The sequence below is a fragment of the Cnephaeus nilssonii genome (genome assembly GCF_951640355.1).
Source record: "Cnephaeus nilssonii genome assembly, chromosome: 6".
Lineage (NCBI taxonomy): Eukaryota > Metazoa > Chordata > Mammalia > Chiroptera > Vespertilionidae > Cnephaeus > Cnephaeus nilssonii.
The window spans coordinates 34638998-34661976 of record NC_137077.1 but is presented as its reverse complement, the minus strand read 5'-3'; the positions used below and the strand labels follow the sequence as shown (position 1 = coordinate 34661976).

General features: G+C 42.0%; 2 protein-coding genes across 8 annotated transcripts in view; one reads left to right on the top strand and one right to left on the bottom strand.

Annotated features, from left to right (window-relative positions):
- The window catches only part of PPFIBP1 (PPFIA binding protein 1), a 166368-nt gene that overhangs the window by 88270 nt on the left and 55119 nt on the right, over positions 1–22979 (bottom strand). For all 7 annotated transcript variants that reach the window (XM_079774977.1, XM_079774973.1, XM_079774974.1 and 4 more), the window contains exon 2: positions 21008–21098. The gene's annotated coding sequence lies outside the window, so the exon portion shown is untranslated. The remainder of the gene's footprint in view (positions 1–21007; positions 21099–22979) is intronic.
- Positions 1152–5136, top strand: LOC307102097 (uncharacterized protein C12orf71 homolog). The gene is made up of 2 exons (XM_079775532.1): positions 1152–3535; positions 3874–5136. The coding sequence occupies exons 1-2, from the start codon at positions 2861–2863 to the stop codon at positions 4186–4188; spliced, it is 990 nt and encodes a 329-aa protein (XP_079631658.1). The 5' UTR covers positions 1152–2860; the 3' UTR covers positions 4189–5136.

The following is a 22979-nucleotide window of genomic DNA, read 5'->3' as shown; positions in this document are numbered from 1 at the left end:
TGTGTGTGTGTTTAAAGCCAAACCTCTTTTTGATAAATATAAAAACCTTATGGTTTCTTTTAATGCTATTCGAAACTTGAAAATTCAAAAAACAACCAAAAGCAAATCTACGCAATGTTAAGAATATGCTTTTTCAAAGTACATATGCACTCTGTCCCTAGGAAACTCTGAGTCGATGCTCTACTCCCTTCCTGAAAATAACTGAACTGACCTAGAAACAATCTCCCATAGCCTCACAGTTTAGACTAGACTGGAGGTTGCTATAACGACATTGGCCCTGGTCACTGCTCATAGAAAAGGTTCTTTGGTTTAATCTATGCAACTGAGAGCCTTCAATCCTACAGAAGAACTCACATTTGTCTCCAGAATCACGTATTTGGAAACAGAGAATGAAAGATTCACTATCTCCGCCATGAAGTACCCACTGAGAACACCATAGCATTGAAGGCAAAGTGACCAGACTGGATCACTGAGGAGCCATGATCTGACCAATCCCCAGATAATGTCATGAAGCCATTGGAAGGGAAGGGCATCCTGGGAGGTGGGAGGGCTTGGTGAGCAGCAGGGATGCCCAGAGCAAGAAGACAAGGAAAAGCAATTCTAGAAGAACCAAGACACTTCATGTTACTGAAGAGGCTGTCAAGATAATATTGGGAACAAGGAGAATAAGAACACAGATCCAGTTAACAGAATTAATGTTTAAAAAAAGAAGAAGAAGAAGCAGATTTAACCTCAGGAGTAAGGCAGAAGACTAGCTGAAAAACTCAAATAAAATGTGGTACTTAACAATGCATTCCTCCAAATTTTTCCATATTCATCTTCATTTTTTCCCTTCTAACATTATGGAACAACATATTCCTTTTATTAAAACTAACCCGTCAGCCTATGCCATGGATCCCACCCTTAGTTTCTCCAAACAAAGCAACCAAGTCTTATATTTTGAACTCTTCCCCGTGTTGAATTCTTACCTCTTTTTTATTTGGAGGGTGGGTGCGGAACTGAACCTCGACTCTGCACCCTCCTCTCACTTTCTCATTCAGACACCCCTAAAGTATAGTCTATATGCACTGTTCCTACTTCCTCTCCTCCCATTCCCCCCATTCCCCTCAACCCAGTGCAAACTTACTGATTCCCTTCTCATTAAAGCCAAGCAATAACATTCATGCTGCCACGTCCCCTGGAAGTTTTGTTTGTTTTAACCATGTCCAGTATTTCAATGTACTTTGAATTGCCTGGAAGAGGGCCTGGTAAATGAACACTACCATCCAAGTATAGGCTTCAGGATAAAATCCAGGTTCCCTAACGGGAGGGAGGGGGCCTTCCATGATCTCACCGACCCCTGCTTGATCTCTCCACACCACTGGCTGTTTCTCACCTCGGTGCCCCTGCTCGTGCCCTCCCCTCTGCCTGAAAGGCCCTCTCCCACACCCCTGCTTTACACCTCACTAACTTCTTCCCTCCTACATACATGAGAAGCCATGTCCTCAGCGGGCTTTTCCTGAGCCCTCAATCTCAACCACGGCTGCATGAGGCGCCTCCTTTTGTTCTTCCACACCGTTATTTTTAAGTTCTGCTGCTGCACTCACCTCTTTGTGCGACAACATGTCCATCTCACCAATAGGCTCTGAATGACCTTAAAATAGGAAGCACCTAGACGTGCACATGACAAGAGGGAAGCAACCACCATCGCAGAAGTAACCATCCTTCTGCCCTCGAGAGGGATCCTCGTTAGCCCAGGACGGTATGGTTACAGAATATTTTAGAAGCAAGGGCTCGCTCCTGTGCTCCTACCACTTCTCTGACTTGGGCCCTTGTGTTGTCATGGTAACCAACAGTCCCAGAACACAGACTTCTGGCAGTTGAACTTCCAGCCACTGAGACTCAGGATCTGAAGGATTTTGAACATCCTCAGTTTAGGGCTAAGTTGGTAGCACCTCTTTCACATGGGCAGCCACCACAGCTGAAAATGGCGGAGTCTGCAATGTGCGTGTGCGTGCGTGTGTGTGTGTGTGTGTGTGTGTGTGTGTGTGTGTGTGTGTGTTGTGTGTCCTCCTCCCTCGCTCCCCCCACTTACTTATTGGGACATCATAGAAAAAGCTGGACCAAAAAGTGCCATCAGATGGTGGGAGGATGGGTGTCTAAATGGCTATAACTTTTCTGGAAAGCAATTTAGTATCAACTATCAGATGCCTTTAATATGTTTGTGATCTTTGATCCATTAAACCCACATATAGGAATATAAAGAGAGACAAAAATTTACTGACAATAGGGTTTAATACAAATTTATTTATTAAAACAATAACCACCAGCTAATGGTCATTAACGAGAAAGTGGTTAAAAGTGACAGAATAGAAAAAACATAAATTATTTTATGCCATAAAATAATTTCAGTTTCAACTGATGTGACATCATGACCACATATGTATGTGAATGGGGGAATGTATATGTATAAATATGTGTACATATGGAAAGAAAAAGATTACAAGGAAATCCACCAAAATGTTTTTATAATGGTCACCATTATCTCTGGATCAAAGGATCACAGGCATATTTATTTTCATATTTTGTACAATGGTATTTTTTCTTTTATAAGTTCTTTCAACTGTAGTAAGATGATGTGGGGCAACAGGTGAAGATGCTTAGTAGAAGGAATTGTTATACAAAGAAAGAGATTTTTAAAGGGAGAGGGCTGCCTCTTTTGCCTTTCATTGGAGATTGCAAAATAGGATGAACCGTAGAGGAGTAGTTCCAAATAGAAAAATGAATAGATAATGTTACTGCTTATCAATCTCATTTGTTTTTGCTTTATTTTGAAGATTCCTGAGATGAGGGAGACCTAATATTTGAGCCCTTGAACTCCATGGCAGACTCATTCTCCTGCAGCAACTGTACTGACACTGAGGACTCCGAATCAAACCTGAGCCTCTCTGTGGGCTACTACCCCAATGAGGACACCTTCTCCAATGAGAATACAACCTCCTGTGAAGATACATCTTCCAACAATCCCTCAATCCATTTTGTCCCTCCTGAAAGTATAGGGAGACTCCTGGAGAGACAGGACCAAATTCAGGACAGCACAGAGCAGTTTGGCAAACTCGGCATCACCCTGGCCTGGGATGGCGGTAACCATTCAGACTCAATCATTAATTGGGATCTATATGGAGACAACCACTGGATAGACAAATATCCTGAAGAGAAGACAAAACTGACTCTCAGCAAACTGGATGGGCTGGTGCAAAGGCTTGAGAAATTTCTAGAAAATCAGAAAGATGACGAAGATGATGAGTCTGTATCCCCTGAATCTGCTCAAAAGGAAGATTTCCAGCTGTCCAGCAGCACCCCTCCAGATGTGGCTCAGGTCAGTCATCAAGAACCTGATACTTGTCTTCAAGATTTGCCCACGTTCGACCCACCAGAAAATGATGCCACCCAGTATCCACAGATTCCTCCAAAGCGTCAGGAACATGAACTTGCTGAGGTGAGCACAGTGATGCCTCAGAGGCAAGCAGGGGGCAGGCCTGGTGGAGGGGCCTGGGTGGAATGCAGGGAACATTGCTACCTGCTATGAAGCAGGGCGGAGCCTCTGGGTGTCTGACGTGGCTGGGAGTGAAAAAAGGATAACATCAAGGAAAAGGGTCAGGGTGGAGTTGAAGGGAAAATACCAAGGACCACTGAGGGAGAGAAGAGGATAGGAAAGTAAAGAAAAGCCTAAAATCAGGATCCTCAAAAAGTGTGTCTATATTGAGTATGGAAACTTTGCATTTACAATTGGGTTATTTTTGGTAAAAGGACTTGAGTTCCATGAATGAGTAATTATGGACCCCATGTTGTCCAGGTTGCACATATCTCACTCATCACTCATTTCCTTGGTAGACAATAAGACAAGCAACTGGCAGACAAAGAACAAGTACTACAGAGACCTGCTCAATCTCGTCAGATAAGCCGAAGAAGGAGGATACTCATTCTAGTACACAACCCCTCTCCTTGCTCAACTTCAGGTGGGTCTTCCGCTGGCTGAGGCAGCGCGTCCTCTCCTCCTTTTGGGGAAGAGAGCGTCCCAAGAAGGCCCCCAAGAACCCCCATAAGCTGACACGAAGGAAAAGACTCTGTCACAGAAGCAAGAAAATCCAACCTCAAGAATCCATTGAAGGAGAATATCCTATATCACCAAGTTTTAAAACTTTTTAATTGCCCCCATTCTACAATCCCCATGAATCATCTCCCCCCACCCCCAATAAACAAAACACATATTCTTATAATCCATGTCTTCCTCTTCCAGCTCACCATCTTGACTTGACTCAGGCTAACAGTATATATGCTATCTAGAAGACTGAAATATATTCTCTGGGAATTTTAAGCAGTATCATTCTTCTAACATGAAGGTGTCCTTTTTCTCTCCTTCTTATTGTATTTTTATCCTATTTTATCATTAACCCAGATCTCTGTTTTCAGAAGGTAGCAGTATATCCCATCAGATTCCCAGCCTGGCAGTATTGTTTTGGTTGAACTTCTGGGGCTCAAGCAAGTGGCAGTGGGTACTTGATCACTCAGGAAGGGCTTCAACTGGCAGTGTTTCAGGAGTTCAGACAGTCCTTCTGATGCTCCTAGGGGACCTCACTGGTTCTAGCATGTGTCGCCTTGGCTATAAAATAAGTGGTCCATTTAGGAGGAATGTGAGGATGGGGAATGCTACTTAACCACTCTAAACCAAACTTTCCTCATTCATGAAATGGGAAAGATGATAATACATATCCCATAGGGTTGTTGTGAGAATAAATGAGATAATATAAGCACTTCATAAATATTTTTATTGTTGTTGTTGCTATTATTCATTCTCCCCAGATGTCTTCATCCAAGAGACATCCAAGAGGAAGAATTTAAAAGGCAATTCTCGTTGTAATATTTCCCACATAGAAGCAGTATTTACTCAAAGTTATGGGTTTGGGCAGATCTTGACTCAATCAAGTCCTCTCCCAGCCCATTCTCCACTGTGCCCTCTGATAATTCCTTCATATGTCATTAAACTTTCCTCTAAATGTCACCTTCTTTGAATAAGGCTGTCCATACTCCCCCTCCTTGCACTGACCTCTCCCCATTATTATTCTTAACTCACCTCCCTAATACCACTACCATCCTCCTCATTCACCCACAGCTACTCAAAACTCTCCTTCTTCAGCTTTTGCTACTTCCTACATAATCTTCAGAGTTCACGTAGTAAACTGCATAATTCTTTGGTCTCAAATTCCTTCCATCTCTCAATTTCAATTTCCTTATCCAATTCCTTCCTCTTTTCCTTCCTCCCTTCCACAAATATTTAGCACACAGGAGTGACAGATACTTTTCTGGCTTACCCAAAACAAAATAAAAACAAACTCAAACTGTGGGTTCAAGTGGCTTATCATTTAAGAGATAAAGCCATGTAAACACGTGACTATAAAGAGGTATAGATGAGAAGAGTCTTATGAGGTACACACTGGGTACCAAAGAATAATCAATTCAACATGGGAAGGTTGATTTAAAAGGTTTTCTATCAGAGTTTCCTTGAGTTACAAATAGGATCAGTTTAAGCCACTGGATAAAATGGTGTGGAAGTAAGGCATGTGACCTGGGCAGGTTACATGTGAGAGACAGTGGAGACAATATTCCCCAAGGAAAGACAGTCCCATGAGAGGTAAGAGATCAAAGAATAGGGCCTCCTTAGCAATATATGCTCCTGGTCACACCCTGAGTCTCTTCAAAGCCAGACTCCTCATTGTATCCACCTCTCTGAGAACATTTTTCTACTCGACTAGCTCTTCCACCTTCACTTGCTCTTTGACTTCACCAAGACTTTGAGTCCCTTTACTATACCTGTTCCAAGATGTTCATTCACTTCCTTCCAGGTCCAACCTATGCACCTCCTTCCCAAACTGCAGCATGTACACCACAACTAGCAGCATTCAGAATGCCTTGCTCTCTGCTTTTCCTAGATATTTTTTTTTTAAATCTACATTCACCAAATTCCCCGACAGGATACTCTTGCTTCTCATAAGGGCCAATGCACAAAACATAGGGACTACTTTCTCCATTCCCTGGAGAATTTCCCCTATTACATTCCCCAAGTCCCCCACTGCCAGGGGAACCTGTTCTTAAAGACTCTACCCTAGGGTTACTATGAAGCCAAGACTGATCCTTCTAGATAAAGTTGACCATGCCTTTCCTTAAACTGTCCCCCAGTCCCCACTCTGCCACCCCCACACCATGACTTGTACTTTTCAGACTTCTCTACATGATTAATTCCCTTGGTCTAGACTCTGACCTCTTGATGGTAAGCACCAGGTCTTAGTTTGTTTTTACTACAAGATCCTAACACAGTATCTGGTACAGAGAGGTCTTTCGGCCTCTACTAGTATATGACCAGCCGTGTTAAAAGCAGGGACCAGGCTGGGGTGGGGGAAGGGTGGTGGCAGGAAGAAGAGAAAATGAGGTGGGAACTACAGGCTAAGAAACCTAAGACTAGAGGAATTTAGCAACTAATTTGAAAATTTAATTCAACAAATACACATGGAGACTTAATCTTGCTTTAGACACCACAATATGCCTAAAGATGGGTGACATCTACCATCACAGCACATGTAACCAGAGTTTTGGTATCATTTTAAGTAAAGCTCTAAGAAAAACTCAATTAAAATGAAATGGTTTTAAAAGATTGCCCACACTAAATAAGTAAGCCCTGTTCATTTTTCAGTGTTCCATAAACCTGCTTGACATGTAGGAACGTACTTCTGTGATTCAAGCAATGTACTCTACAAGTCCTTACACTAAATATTCTTTGGAGTTGTCATGCTACCTCTCAGAAAGCAAGTCAAAAGTGTTTAAAAACAGGAAATATTTCAGTACCTCTTCAGTCATTATGGTGTCAAATATGCTATGAAGCTATTAGTTGCATGTCAACTGTGACCAATGGTTCACTGTTTTGTGTCACATACATGGGGCTGGGGCTGGGGCTGGGGCTGGGGCTGGAGGACGCCCTCTATACATCAAGAGCATGGGAAGTAGTCACAGAAAGACACTATCTTTGGTGTAACTTCAAGCTGCTTGTAGAACTATTGTACTTGCCAGGCACATGCTAATCTAATTAACCAATAAGTTTTGGGATGCATTATCTCAAGCCTCAAAGCTAAAATCATTCCTTTAAGTGAACTGCTAAACCTTTCAATCCATAAGTTCAGCTGCTTGAATTAGCAAGATACTGCCTTAAATATTCATATTCTAGAATCTATAACAACACCATAAGATGAACCAGAAACACAGTGTGAGAACTTACCAAGTAAAGGTAGGGAGTATTCAGCTCTCACCAAACACAGAATTGGAATAAGCTAATGTAAATTTTATAGACCACCCCATACCAAGCCAATTTCTTATTCAGCAGGATCCCACTGACACACACACACAAAAAATGTGTGTGATCCTACCATACCAGCAAAACAGAGGCAAACCATTTTTCCAGACTTAAATGATACACTATGAAAATTCATGGCTCAAGAGGATGCACAGGTCCAGGTCTACCTATCACAAAAACAGTGTCCAGTCCAGCTGGTGTGGCTCAGTGGTTGAGAGCATCAACCCATGCACCAAGAGATTACCAGTTCCATTCCAGGTTACAGGCTCAATCCCTGGTGAGGGGCGTGCAGGAGGTTAATACTAATCGATGTTCTCACTCATCAGAGTTTCTATATCTCTCTCCCTTTCCCTTCCTCTCTCTAAAAAATCAATAAAAACATATTTTTTAAAAACTAGTGTCCCGCCCGGCCGGTGTGGCAAGTGGTTGAGCATCAACCTATGAACTAGGAGATCACGGTTCGATTCCCTGTCAGGGCACATACCCAGGTTTCCAGCTTGATCTCCAGTAAGGGGGGGGGGGGGGGGGGTGCGGGCATGTAGGAGACAGCCAATCAATGACTCTTTCATCATTGATGTTTCTATCTCTCTCCCTCTCCCTTCTCTAAAATCAATAAAAATATATGTTTTTTTTAAAATAGTGTCCAATGTCCTCTTACAAAATACTGAAAAGAAAAATGAAGCAAATTGTAAATTAATTCATGGAGAGGCCCTTGTAAGGTCCTTACCCCAAAATTTAAACAACAGTTTTGCTTAAGTAGGATGGATAGTTAAGTAAACATCTTTTCTTTATGAATTGCAAGTGGGAGAACTTATATTGCATGCAGTGTACTCTCTAATTTTGAGATGGATGGAACTTATATTGCATTGCCTAAAGTCAATCTTTTCCTAATACTGCAACAAAGAGAACAACACTTCTTTCAAAAGTGAAATAATATCCTCATCAGATAACACGGAGTCACTGAGTGAGCCAGTCAGCAGCAGGGTAGATATGAAAGCCTTAGGATAAATTCCCAAAAGGATTATAAGCCTACATCAAGAAATCCCCCTACTAAAAAATTTCTGTTTACTATCCCATCTTTCAAAAGAATCCCATGGTTTTGATACTCATTTGATTTCAATCTAATAAACCTCATAAAGAACTACTTTTGAGGCATTTTCAAATGAGAGGGCAAACATCAAATAGCTTTTCAGATTGTAACTGTTGAATGAAAATTCATTTCATTCTTAGTGAACTACCTTAGTGTAGAAGGAAATAAGAATGGCAGTTTGTTTTTCCTCATCTGCATCAATAAAGATTTATTATCTTAAGTGCAAATCCCCAAACTAAGCATTCATGTTCTCTCCCTCTCCCTGTCTCTCTCTCTCTCTCTCCTCTCTCTCTCTCTCTCTCTCTCTCTCTCTCTCTCTCTCTCTCTCTCTCTCTCTCTCTCTCTCTCTCGTGTTTCTGTCTGTCTCAGAAATTTCCTGTACATAAAGTAAGAGAAGACACTTTGCACATTTTAAATTTAACATATGTTTGCATAGTTGTATTCAGGTTTCATTTTTATCAACTTCTCTGCCACCTGTTTAGGGCCTAGATTTTTTTTTTTTTCCCAAACAGGGATGGGGATGAAAAGGAGACTTTCCCCCCAGTAAAGTGACTTCAAAAATTCAATGAGCACCATGTTGCAGCCACCAACATAACTAATTCACAGAAGGATCAAAAGTGAATGCTAAAGCCACTGGGCGAATGACTGACTGTTGGGGAACAAGCTATGCATATGGTCTCCAAGAATTACCCCACAGGTTGTTTATTCATTATCAAGGAGATTAGGTAACTTTACAATGGAGAGGTCCAGTCAACACCAACGTCATCAAGTAATTGAAATTAGCCTGCCTAAAGTAGACCCAGAGGCAGAAAAGCATCGAACAGACCATCAAGCCTCAGAGAGAAGGCAAGGGGCGGGTGGTAGGAGATCAACCAAAGGACTTGTATGCATGCACATAAGCATAACCAATGGACACAGACACAGGGGGGTGAGGGCATGTGCTGGGGAGTGGGAGTGGCCGGGGAAGGGTCAGTGGGGGGGAAAAAGGAGACATATGTTAATACTTCAAACAATAAAAAAAAATTTTTAAAGACTAAAAAACAAATAAATAAAATTAGCCTGCCTAATCTCATATCATGTACCTTCTGAAGAGAAGCAGTGTATTCTTGCTAGCAATGTTTAACTGGGATGTAATCATTAGGAAACCAAGTCAGACGGACCCTGGGTGAAAGGCACGCTTCCAGACAACTGTCTCAGACTTTTCAAACATGTTAATGTCATGAAATACCAAATAAGAAAAGAAAAAAAAAGGCAGGGAGATAAGACTGTTCATAAAGGAGATGAAAGAGACATGACAATCAATGGCTATACATAATCCTTCATTGAACCCTTGATCAAACCTACAAAACTATGATAAAATATATTTTGTAGCTGGAAACATCTGAATATGGATTGTATATGAGATACTCTCAAATGGTCTATGAAAAAATAAAAAATAGAGAGAAAGTAAGAAAGCAAAGATGAGAAAAATATTAAGAAAAACTCCATTAAGTAGGAAATCCAGATCCCGACTATTAAAGAATTACATTTGCTATGCTTGTGTGACAGAAATATATTCAAAACGTACATATTTAAAGCATGAAAATTTTAACTAAAAAAATCTTAGGTATTAATTTGATTTCTCCAGTGATATTAGCTGAACAATTCTTTAATCTACATTCATTCATTTATTCTGGCACCTGCCTTTGGGTTCACCACTGGCTGAAATGAATTTCCGGTCTCATGGACTAAAACATATTCATCCCGTAAGTCCCTCTAACCATAAAAAAGGTTATGGTTATGGTCCAGTTGAAAGCAGGTGAGTGTCTGGGCATTTTTCAAAAATATTTCATTTTTCAGGAGTTTATTTAGCTTTTGTTGAAATTTAAAAGAATAATTTTTGCCCAGTGGGAGGCTAGGCTCTCTGCCCTCAAATAATCACAAGTTTCAAGACCTGGACAGCTCATGTTTACCTTTAAAAGAACTTCTTGGACATTTTCTCTGATTCTCACAATCAGGAACAGCTTGCCACTTATAATACCAATTCCTGCAAGTTATTTTGACACTTCCTTTTATTTTGAGCAGTGCCAGATTGTTCTGCTGCTTCCAACCTAAGAAGCAGCATAAGCATAAAGTCGCCATCATATGCACTGAATATACTGGAGGACTCCTGAGAGCAAAAGGGAGTGATGCTATAATCTTTATTAACCTTTTTTGTTGCATACCTCTTATGTGATTAAAGCTATAGATTTTTTTTCTTAAATGCCCCCATTCATATATACTAAACACTTTACAAACAATTCAGAAAGTCCAGAGTCTTCCTGAATCCTCTAATCAATCCTAGGTTCAAAACCCAAATTCTTATAGAAGGCTTCCTGGCTTCAAACCCCAGGTCCTCACTGATTTGCTGTGGATCCTTGGCAAGTTACTCAACCTCTCTGGACTTTCCATTACATCTATAAAATGTTATACGAATAGTCTTAAAGTGTTGTGAGGATTTAGTAAAAGTGCTTGGCATGTTGTAAATGCTTACAAATTTTAGCTGATGCTAGTTGCTGTCATGTACTTCCTTTGTTTTAAAAATCTGCCACGGCGCTGGCTGATGTGGCTCGGTTGGTTGAATGTCATCCCATGCACCGAAAGTTCACAGGTTCGATTCCTGTCAGGGCACAGGCCTGGGTTGCAGGTTCGATCCCCAGTATGGGGCATGCAAAAGGCAGCCAGTCAATATTTCTCTCTCACATTGATGGTTTTTTCTCTCTCTCTTTCCCTTCCCCTCTCTCTAAAATCAAGAAAAAACTTTTTAAAAAATCTGCCATGACCCCTAATGACTACAGAATTAAGTCCAAGTAAATTGCCATTAAATCTCTATAATAGGATCCTGACATACTTTTCCAGTCTTATTTTAACAACTAGGGGCCCAGTGCACGAATTTGTGCACCTTGAAAGGAACTGTGGGCTGCAGTGGGCACAGGGGCAAATTTAGGCTCATCCTCCGCTTCCCGGTCCCACTGCCTGCTGCCACCATGCGCTGATGGCGCCTGCCCTGCTCACACCCACTGATGGCGCAGAGCGATTGAGGTGGCACCAGCAGTGGGTGCAAGCAGGGCCGGTGCTATCAGTGGGTGTGAGCCATGGCTGCTGCCCTGATTGCCCATCAGGAGCAGGGGGAGGTGGAGAAGCCCTCAAGGGCAATCAGGGCCGGCAGCCGCCGCTCACACCCGCTGACAGAGCCAAACGATCGGAGCCGGTGCCGGGCGCCTGCAGCGAGTTGAGCAGTGGCTCTGGCACCGGCAGCAGGTGTGGGTGCCAGCAGCAGGTGCGAATACCCAGTGGGACTGCGGAACACAGGAGTAAAGAATTTTCAGTAATCACCAGAGGCTCGCACAGATGACAGTGACCGGTGCCCTGCCTTGGTCTGGCGCCCCGCTCACCTGCTCTACCATCCCACTGCAGCCAATGCCCGCCATGTTCCGCATGTGCCCCCTGGTGGTCAGCACACGTCATAGCGACCAGTTGTTCAATTGTTCCGCCGTTTGGTCTATTTGCATATTAGGGTTTTATATATATAGATGCTCCCTCTCGACTCTGACACTCCTTGCAGTACTTGTCTCCTGTTGTTGCTCCCTGTACTTTCTTCCTGCCTCAGTGCCTTTGCTTATATGGTTCCCTCTCCTTGGAACTGCCCTAATGTTACTCCTTCCTTTTGCCCTGCTCCCTACTAAACTACCCCCAAATGACCCTTCAAGCACAGGTTAAATTGAAGCTCTTCTATGGAACTGAGCAGGCTAGAAATAATCACTCCTTCCTTTATGCTACCACAGCACTGCCTGTAGTAAATGCATATTTTATCCTGTTTTAAAGAAATGTGCTTCCATATCTTTCTCTCTCATTAGACAAAAGCCCCTGTGTTCCGCTTATCTTTGCATGCTCCAAAGCCTTTGGCCCAGTTCCCTGTACACAGAAACTCCACGATAAACATTTGGTGAAACAAATGGTTAATCTGCAGGAAATAATTAAACAGATAATATCTGAAATTGAATGTCATTTCCTCTCACATAAAATTTAACTAGCTTCTACTTTAATTAAATCTAGTCCCTGGATGTTGATATCAGGAGCCAGGGAGCATGGCATAGTATAGGTGTTTCCTGAGTGGAAAAGCTCAGTTTTGTACAACAGGCAAAGCTAATGAACAAAAGAATGGCCACATCTTTCTACTTGTCTGAACTCAGAAACTGATATTCTAGCCTCTTTTTTATTTAAAAGTGTGTTTTTTAATGCCTTCACATTTCCAAATTTTCCAGGTAATGTTTAGATTCATTCACTTGTTTAAATACATTTACGGAATATTAACATGCCAAAGGCTGTGCACAAAGATGGGAATAATAGAGCCCTCCCTTGAACAGCGCATACCTGTGGGCAAGATGGGCATCTGACCAGAGACAGCATAGAAGCTATAATCTGAACTAGAGCCGAGAATGACCTGGGAGAAGGAGCAGATAACGCAGGCCCAGGGGACAGCCTGCGGGAAGGCCAGAGTCCTAAAAGGCATGCTTGGGAAACAGTGGAAAGTCCAGTTCAGCCTGAGCAGAGAGGGTACTTCAGTGCAATGGTAAGAGACCGAAGTGTGAAGTGTAGGGATGGAACCAGATCACTACGGTGTTTTGATTGTATCTTATGGGACGAGTGCAGTTTTTGAAGCAAGAGATGGAGATGGTCAAATCCGTATTCTAGACTGACGTTTCTAGTAACAGCAGTGTAGGAGTGGGGGGACTAAAATGGAGAGAAGCTGGTAGCAGAAATACCAGAGAAAAAATTTCAAACCAGGCTCCATGACAAGATGGAAGAAAGAGTCAAATTCTTGTTCTAGCCCGTAAGTAGTTTTCTCAGTATGGTTGGTGGTACTCCTGTTCCTTTCTCAGGCCCAGCTACGATACACTTCATGCTACACCAGCTCTAAGGCACTGCTGTTTCTGACAATTAGTAACCACTGACTTGAAAAGTGGATGGGAAATTATCTAAGCTGAAAAGAGGCACCAGACTCCTAAGGTGCCCTGAAGTGGACGGTAAGGCATCACAAGCAGGTTTATCTTTGCTCTTTCATTCGTTCACTCATTCACTCATTCATTCAGTGTTCATTCACTTGCTGAGGTCCCACTATGTGCTGGCCATTATTACCCTTCATGCCAAGGACATGGAGATACACAAGACATTGTTCCTATTCTCTAGATGTTCAAAGCCTGGCAGAGTGTTAACTGTCACCTGTTCAGCAACAGGATTTAATAATTGGGCAAGTTGTCCTTGACAGTCTTCACCTTACATGAGGCTGTTAAAAACTGTGTCTGGATATCAGTCACAATACCAACTTGTAACTCATTTTTACCTTAAATGATTAGTTTGCTACATAAACTGTGGAGCTGGCACCAGACAGTTGAGGGGGCTCCTGCCACAACAATCAGGATTGTTTTATATTATACAGTAGACATACATGAATATGCCCACTCATGAAATCTATTCATAACCTCGAAATCGATGCTAGTGGTGCTTTCGTGGTCATTCATGGACATCACAGGGCAGCCAAGCATTTGAGTTGCCCATGAGCACAGTCCCAGCTGAGGTGATTCTCTACCTTCTTGTTGCAGCTCAGTTTTCATACTATAAACAAGTGTCCTTGTTTTTCCACTTTTTGTACTTTTCGTTGGTAATTTCCAAGTTTAAAGTGGCCCCAAGCATACGGCTGAAGTGCTGTCTAGTGTTCCTAAGTGCCAGAAAGCTGTGTGCGCCTTGCGGAGAAAATGCATGTGTTAGATAAGCCTTGCTGAGGCATGAATTACAGTATCATGAGTTCAATGTTAATGAATGAATAATATTAAGTAAGGAGCCTTTAAACAGAAACAAGGTTATATATTGGTCAGTTGAGAAAATGTCATGGCAGAGGCTCACAGGAACCTAAGCCTGTACAACCCCTACAAGCAATGACTCAGTATAGAAATGATAGCAAGAATTGTTTTATATCGGGTATTAGGTAAAGAGTGCAAAGAACCAGCCATAACACACTGACTTTTTTCAGCTCACTGGAAACAGAAGTCACTTTCTGGATCCTGCAACACTCCAGTAGAATTAGTATTTTCTGTCCCTCTATAATCACTCACACAGTTTCACAAAGAAGTGATTGCTGCTCTGCTGGTTAACTAGGGCCGTGGTCGGCAAACTGCGGCTCACGAGCCACATGCGGCTCTTTGGCCCCTTGAGTATGGCTCTTCCACAAAATACCACGGCCTGGACGAGTCTATTTTGAAGAAGTGGCGTTAGAAGAAGTTTAAGTTTGAAAAATTTGGCTCTCAAAAGAAATTTCAATCGTTGTACTGTTGATATTTGGCTCTGTTGACTAATGAGTTTGACGACCACTGGTCTAGGGGAAGAAAGAGAAGAAGTCAACAGGCCAGGGGGTGCTGTGGGTCAATGTAAATGTGTTGCTGTTTTGTCCTGAGAGAGGTCTTATACTCGGAAGTTCTGCTACTTTTTTTTTTTAGCAAGAAGGGGAGGGAGAGGGAGATAAAGAGAAACATCACTGATGAGAGAGAATCATTGATTGGCTGCCTCCTACACACTCCCTACTGAGGATCGAGGCCGAAACCTGGGCATGTGCCCTGACTGGGAATCAAACTGGCAACCTTCCGGTGCCTGGGATGCTGCCCAACCAACTGAGCCACACTGGCCAGGGCAGTTCTGCTACTTCTTGGGGCCACTTATTTCCTGCTCGATATTTGGTTTTTATCTCCCCCAGCAACACACGAAGCCCAAGCTGAGTACAGGCCTCTGAAAGGTGGTGTGTTCTGTGCCAAACCTCAGGCAAGACCAATTTAGACTGTGACGCCAAAAAGTCAACTTTTCTCAGCAAATAATCCATTCTTTAATTTCTAAAAATGTCTAAGCAAGACCATTTAACCCCACCAATCACCCAAGGCTTCTGAGAATGCCTCCGGAAACATGCTGCCCTGTGGAAAAGCTAACCTCCTCCAGCAGGAAACACCTTCGGACGGCAGTGTATTGGAAGCCGGCTTCCTGCTCCAGGAATTCCACGCACTAGAACCAGAAGCATTCATGGAGCGTTCCATCCGTCTTCTCGACTCCCTCCCAAGCTGAGACTGTTTATTTGTTGCACAAAGCAGTCATCCCATTACTATTGAAAAGCTTCCAAGCACGATGAGAGGCCAAGGCAAGGAGCAGGAACAGCTCATCAAAGGCAAGAAAAGCTGGATCCAAAATAAATCCAGTACAAAATGCCCAGAATAGCCCAGAAAGACAGCTGATGACCTTTTCTTCTAAAATCTCTTAATATCACAGTGTCAAATGGCCCATGTAACTAAAGCCAAGCACATAATTACTACCATGAGGGTAAAGGAATAAAGTAAAAACGAACATACAAATAAGAAAAGCTGATCACACGATGACAACTTGTGCTTTGAAATACAAATTGAAACATGGAAGACAAATACAATTATTGGACTATGCTTAGGAGTCAGCCATTGGCGAGGGAAGACCTCTCAGTTCAAGGTAACAGTCACAGGAAACTGTCAAGGCTATTTCAAGCTCTGAAAGCTACCACATTTTTTAAGAGATAGCATATATATATATATATATATATATATATATATATATATATATATATATATATATATTTTTTTTTTTTTTTTTCCCTAACGACTAAATGAATCCTGCTACAATGGCTGTAAACCACCACACCCTTAATTGAAGTCTCCTCTTGGTTGAACCAGCTCTGTGATTTGAGGAGAGGACAGCATTATGGTATGCAAGGAACACATACTGGGAACCCCTGATTCAAAAGCCTCGAGCTGCTGCTAAATGAAGATTTAAGAACTATTGAAATCCCTTCTTCCACTTCTTCATTCCTGAAGTAATGGAGAGCCTTGGCTAATTGAAAGTCTGGTGCCAGAACCCTGGTTTCCCGAGAATACCATAATATTAAAGCACAGATCCACCGAGAGTCAACATTCCCTTGAACCTTCTCCCTCCTTCCGAAAAAACTGCTGAGACTACATAACTAAGCGCCATCAGAGATGCGAAGGCCTCCTAATTAAATGTATGAATGCATTTTGAAAGAAAAACACACCACTGATTCAATTACAGAGTTAGTGTGTACTCACACCCACATACAAACACCTCCCCACACATTTTGCTAAACGTGCAAACATTTCCTTTCTGTCTGCAGCTATATGCTTACATGTCTGTATTAAGAAGAAAAGAAAAAAATCAAAGTCACTGACTGCCAATTTCCAAAGAGGTGAGGAGAAACCAAAGCAACCGAGAATAAAGGCGGCTAGCTTCACCCTGGATGGGGGAGCTTCCTTGGCTGGAGCGTCGTCCCATACACCAAAAGGTGGTGGGTTCCACTCCTAGTTGGGACACATCAGGTTCAATCTCAGGTTGGGGTTCATGAGGAAAGCAGCTGATTATGTTTCTCTTTCACATGGATATCTGTCTGTCTCTCTCTAATATCAATTCTTTTTAAAGTTGAAGCAAATAAAAATTTAAAAAAAAAAGACTTCTAGCTTCAGCAGCCCTCAAACTCCATCCACACCCTCACGCACAAAAGAAATGTATGCTTGAAGGAATGGCTCTAAAAGCAAAACTACATCTCCATTCAATACTAAAGATGATCTTAGGTATTTGGTTGGAAAGGAAGAGATGTCTAAAGGAGAAAAAATGGAAGGGAAAAATCTTGTATAAGTTTCATGATGAAAAGAAATTCACTTATGCATTGTCTCAAGTTATAATGAACCAATGAAACCACCTAAATGACACACAAGTCCAAGTAAGATTGTTACCCCCAAGTTTTTTCAGAATTTTTAGTATGAATTGCCTAGAATAAAGAATATTTGAGCCCTGGCAGGTGTGGCTCAGTTGGTTGAGTGTCATTCCATGCAGGTCAGGGCACATGCCTGGGTTTCTGGCTGGATCCCCAGTAGGGGGCCTACAGAAGGCAGCCAATAGATGCTTCTCTCATCGATGTTTCTCCCTCTCCCTTCCTCTCTCTCTGAAAATCAATAAAAATATTTAAATAAATAATCAATGATTCCTTCCTCCACTATCATAAATACCAAAATCTGCTGTCACAAGAAGCTTTGACCTGAGACAAAACCTGAGAAAGAATCTAGCATTTAGAAAAACACAAATACATGCAAAACGTAGTATGTATTCCATTTAGAGAGTTCCCAGAATCCTCCTCTGCCTCAGAGTCCCAATCTAAAATAACTTCCTGGTTTTACATATGAGGAAACCAAGCCCGGGATGAATGCTATACCTGAAGGTCCACAACTAGTTAATGGAGAAGTCAGAACTAGTATTTTAGAGTCTTGGGTCAAATGTTCTTCTTGACTCAAGTCACTCACAGTTTCCTTTTCAGAACAAGATTATTCATTTGATAGATCGTAATCCCATCGAGAGCAAAACCAAGCTTAAGCTACACCCTATGCCCCTCGAGCTAACTCAGAACTTGCTAACAGGTGGAAAGATGTCCCTGACCACAGGCAGTTGGAATGGACACCCTATGATGGCTGTGGTCTACAGTGGATCACCCACATAGCCTCTCCCCAAAGGCCTTTAGAAAATAAGGACACTTGTTTGCAAAATGCCTGGCAAGAGTCTCATTTTCTTCTGTGCAAAATGACCCGATTTTCCCAGGAACCCCATCTTCCCTGGTCTCTTCTTCAACTAACCAAGCAAAGCAGTTCCCAAAACCAAGAGTGTCTTCACTCACTCACGCTGGGGAGGGGCATAGCGGGGAACATGGACAACTGTTTCCTTTATCTTTGCTCTGAGTTTCAGCTTAAGGTGAAGCAAGCAGGAAAATATTTCTGTTAGTGTTCACCATATTTAAAAAAGAAACGAAGCTTACCTCCTATTTTTAAGAAGTGATCTGAAAACTCCTGAAAAGGACCAGATACAGAGTCAAAAAAATGTTAAGAACAATGGCTATTTTTAGTGCTAGTGCAATGCGCCCAAACACCACTGCTGTAAACTGTCACAGCAAACCTACGAGGTGGGCATATTAAATCCTCATTTTACAGATGAGGAGGCCAACCGAGAGGGGTCATGGGCAAAGGTGGCAGTGGAGCGGTGATCTGAGCGCAGAACAATCTCACCGCAAAACCCACATGCTCACATCCTGTATTTGTTTAAAAAATACATTCCCCCCTAATTTAGTGATCTCATTGATTGAGTTCATTTTTGGCTTCAGGATCTGTACTTTAGGTATTGATTTTTCAAAGCTCCCTTGAAACAAAAGTTAAACGTAGTAGGTTTGTTCAGAAAATGCTTTGAGAGCCCCTTCTGAGATCCAGCCTGCCTGCTCAGATCCATTTTTATTTCTCTGTTCATCTTCTTAGGCTCTTCAGGCCTCACAAGCTGATTCCTCCTCTGGTTGTCACTTTTCCAGGCGCTTGCTCTGACTGGTGAAATATCCTCATCATTTCTAGGGGAGCCCAAACACCTCTTTCTTCTGGGTCTATTTTCTCTTCCTCTCTGCAATCCCTTCTTGTACCCAACCAAAGCTCTTCAGTGCCAGGGAGCAAGCCTCACCACACCACATAGGTAGCAGAGAGGGCTTCCACTGGCCAAATGCCCAATGTGACCCAAGAAACATCTTCCTCTCTCCTAACTAGCATGCTTAGAACATCCTGTTGAAACAGACAAATCACCTGGCCACCTAAAATCAACCTGTCTGCTTTCACAGGTGTCTACTTCAGCACCACTCCACAGAGACGCAGAATCTAAATGACTGAGTGGTCCCCAAACACACAAAACACAATCATCATCAAAATATATGCACAAAAATATTCAATGGAGCACTAGTTGTAATATATCCAAACTGGAAATCTACCTAAATATCCACCAACTGTAAAAGAGATGGATAATTGAGTACCATAATAGTAAGGAAAATGAAAAATGTAAACTATATGTAATATCATAGATGAATTCCACAAACACAATAAGGAAATTAATCCAGACGCAAAGGAAGATATAGCGTATGATGCTATTTACATAAACTTTAAAAACAGGCAAACTAAACAATGAATGGAATTCGAAATCAGGAAGTAAATTATTCCTTGGGAGCATTAGGAAAGAGGGTGCTGGGGTGCTGTTACCCAGGTGTGTCCACTGTGTCATAATTATCCCAGCAAGCCATCCACTTATGATCTGTGCTCTTTCCTCTACGTATAAGATACGTCGATAAAAAGCTGAATGAAGCCGAAACTGGTTTGGCTCAGTGGATGGAGCGTTGGCCAGTGGACTGAAGGGTCCCAGGTTCGATTCCAGTCAAGGGCATGTACCTTGGTTGCGGGCACATCCCCAGTGGGGGGTGTGCAGGAGGCAGCTGATCAATGTTTCTCTCTCATCGATGTTTCTGACTCTCTATCCCTCTCCCTTCCTCTCTGTAAAAAATCAATAAAATATATTTTTAAAAAGCTGATTGAAAAAGAACATGGGGAACATCTGGTCTACTCTCCTTGGTTAGCATAAAAGTAATTGTTTCCCGTGGCAGTTAAATGTCTCAAGGACACAGGAAATCCAAGGAAAGGCTGAGACTGAACATTAGGTCTCTTAACTCCCCATTTAGGTACCAAAGCTACCTCTCAATGGTGGAAGGATGTTTCTCCAATTCCAGTCCTTGTTGTGACTACAGCCACGTTTTAGAAGGATTAGGATCACATTCGTATTAAGACTACAACCCAGACATTTCCAGTCTCCTATGGACAGATGCACCATAAAAAGCTTTAAACACTATTTAGGATGTGGCAAATGAGAAAGTCAGACAGCGCTGTGCTCACACCCCAGGTTCTGCCACTTACTAGCTGTGTGACCATCTGCACACTCCTTACCACTCTCTGAATCTCAATATCCTCATCTAGATCACTAAAATATTAACTCCTACTTTGCAAGGTTGGCAGGAGGACGATATAAGGCAATAGTGTCCGAGCAGTACCTGGTATGTGGCAAGCACTCAGAAAAAGTAGTCATTGAACGAAAATTGAGCTGAATTAGTCAAGTGCTTGTCACTTAGTACAACCTCAATAAAGAATTGTCATTGTTATTACTGAGCAAGAGAAACAGGGAGGAAAGGAGTAACTAAGCTTATATGAAAACACTTCGTTTTTCTAAGCCTATAGGGTTCTTAATGGGTTGACCGATTCTCACTGACTTAGATGGGGCACTGTAATGGTCTGAGATAAAGAACAGTAAAGGATTTGATGAGAAGGCAGTGCTTATTATGTGCTACCAGGTCTGTGTTTTCCTTCTCAGTAACAGTCACAACAAGCCTAAATTCTACAGCCATCTATGTAAGGCATATTACTTTTAGAATTAAAAAATTTTAAACAGGGTGGGTCATAAATTATCATAGGCATAATGAGTAGACTGACATAGTCAAGTAACTTTACTAGTGGGAAGAAATTTACACACCGAGTGTCCAGAAAGGTAATTGCAGGCTTTAAAGATGTGAGAAACGAACAATGATGATGAGCGAGTTTACTTACATTAAAAAGGAAGGTTTGGCACTGATTTCTTCTTCAGCTCTTCAAATCTTGCTGTACTTATTAGCAAACTGATCCATAAAGTTCTTTAATACTGAAAAGATATGGAAAAGATAAATTAACACTAATTTCAAATTATAGCAGACCAGAAAAAAAAAATCCATAGATGGGTAAGTTGTTGCATAAGCAAAGAAGATAACACATGTGTTAAGAAAATGTGTTAAGGGATTTAACTGATTATCCTTCCCTTTTTCCTTCTACCGTTTCCTCCTCCCCAGGCCCTCCTCTTCCTCCCTTCTCCCCATCCAGCACCGCCTCCCTCTCTTCTTCCTTACTTCCTGTTACTGGACAACCTCAAATATTCCTTGAAGCCTGAGTTTCTGCCGAAACCACCAGCATTAAATTTTATAGTCCAAAGTGCCTGACACATGTTAGGTCCTCTGTCACTGTTTGTTGAGTAAATAAAAAAACCACAGTTTTCCAATATCTCTTTACAATGTTAAAAATGAAGAGATTTATTATTTTCTTGTCCAACAAGAATAATATGTGGACAATATTGTAGAAACATACACACTGTGTTTTAGACTTGTGTTTCTGATTGATTTCCTTTTAAATAATATCTACTTAGGGAAAAATTCCCAAAAGTAAGTATTTCTATGGACATGTAGATTCACACCATTATAGTTATAAAATATAGTAAAGGTAATAAAGGAATGTTTAGGAGATGTAAGTTCCTTTTGAGGTGCTCACTCTTCAGACACCTCAGGATTCCCTCCATCTACATGAGAAAGAAGCTCCAAGTTAAATACTAGAAACATGACCTCACATGTGATCTCAAATGTATATATAGTTGGGGCCAGTCCCAGACAAAATTGTGAGGTAGGAGTGGAGCAGCTATCTTCTTCTATCTGTGCCTTTGAGGAGTCAGTGACTCCAGATGTTTAAGTAGGAAAAATAGGATCGGCTCCAAAGTTCCAACAACTTGACGGATATCCTTCCTGGGGACATTTTCATTAAAAAAAAAAAAAAAAAAAGAGCTTCAGAAGGCAGGTGCTTGACACTGAAATAAAATGCATTACTGACAATGGAATATCAAGCACCAATGGGGGATACGTATTGTCTTGAGGGAATTTCTCGACTCAAGTTCACATCTGTCCATTCAGCCTCCCCTAAAGCTGGTTTCATGTATGACCCATATACAGGGGCAGGCAAAAGGAGGTTTACAGTTGTAATACAAGAACTGTTTCACATTCTCACAATCTAGGTAAATTTTAAGCACTTAATGATGCATACGTAGGCAAGCCCGACTTCAAGATTAGTGTGTGCTCCAAAAGCAAAGTTATATTAATCAGCAGTTTTCAAAGTGCACGTTTAGGAACTCTCTCCCATGGGTGCTTCTGAGAATGGAGGCAGGGGAGTGAGTGGATGTGTAGTAGTGGGCTGAGCACATTATTATTTCTCTTATAATTTGATCCAAAACTTACTCGGAAAAGAGGTTCCTTGAGTTACTTACAAAAGGGTTGAAGCTAAATGATGATTAAAGCTAGTGCAGAAAAATCCCAGTGAGTTCATAACATAACACAGCTGATCTAGCACAGTAATCATACCAAAATCCAACCACCCTCCCTAACAGAGCCTTTTTGGAAAAAATGTAAATTCTAAGTTGGGTCCCAGAACACAGGTCATCCTGGGTCCAAGCAGGCAGGAGCCAGGCCTTCTCTTCCTTCTTACCCAGTGCCTTTGTCTTCTGCCCTGGAACAAAAACCTATACTTCCATGAGGACTGAACCAACAGTAAGGGGGTGAGAAGAGGGTGGAGAGGGCCTGTGGCTATTCCAGAGTGGGGGAGACGGGGGCTCCAGCAGGGAGTAAGACACAGTGGGTTTCTGTGAGTCAAGCACTACCCCAGGCCCTGCCCCAAACATCACCAGCCTCCTTGCTAGAAATTACATGTGCAAAGCTTACAAACTTCACAT

Bases quoted from the DNA above. Each gene is read 5' to 3' on its own strand.
- LOC307102097 (XM_079775532.1), top strand. From the start codon at position 2,861: ATGGCAGACTCATTCTCCTGCAGCAACTGTACTGACACTGAGGACTCC. The intron at 3,536-3,873 runs GTGGAATGCAGG...TTTCCTTGGTAG, and splicing joins GGCCTGGTGGAGGGGCCTGG to ACAATAAGACAAGCAACTGG.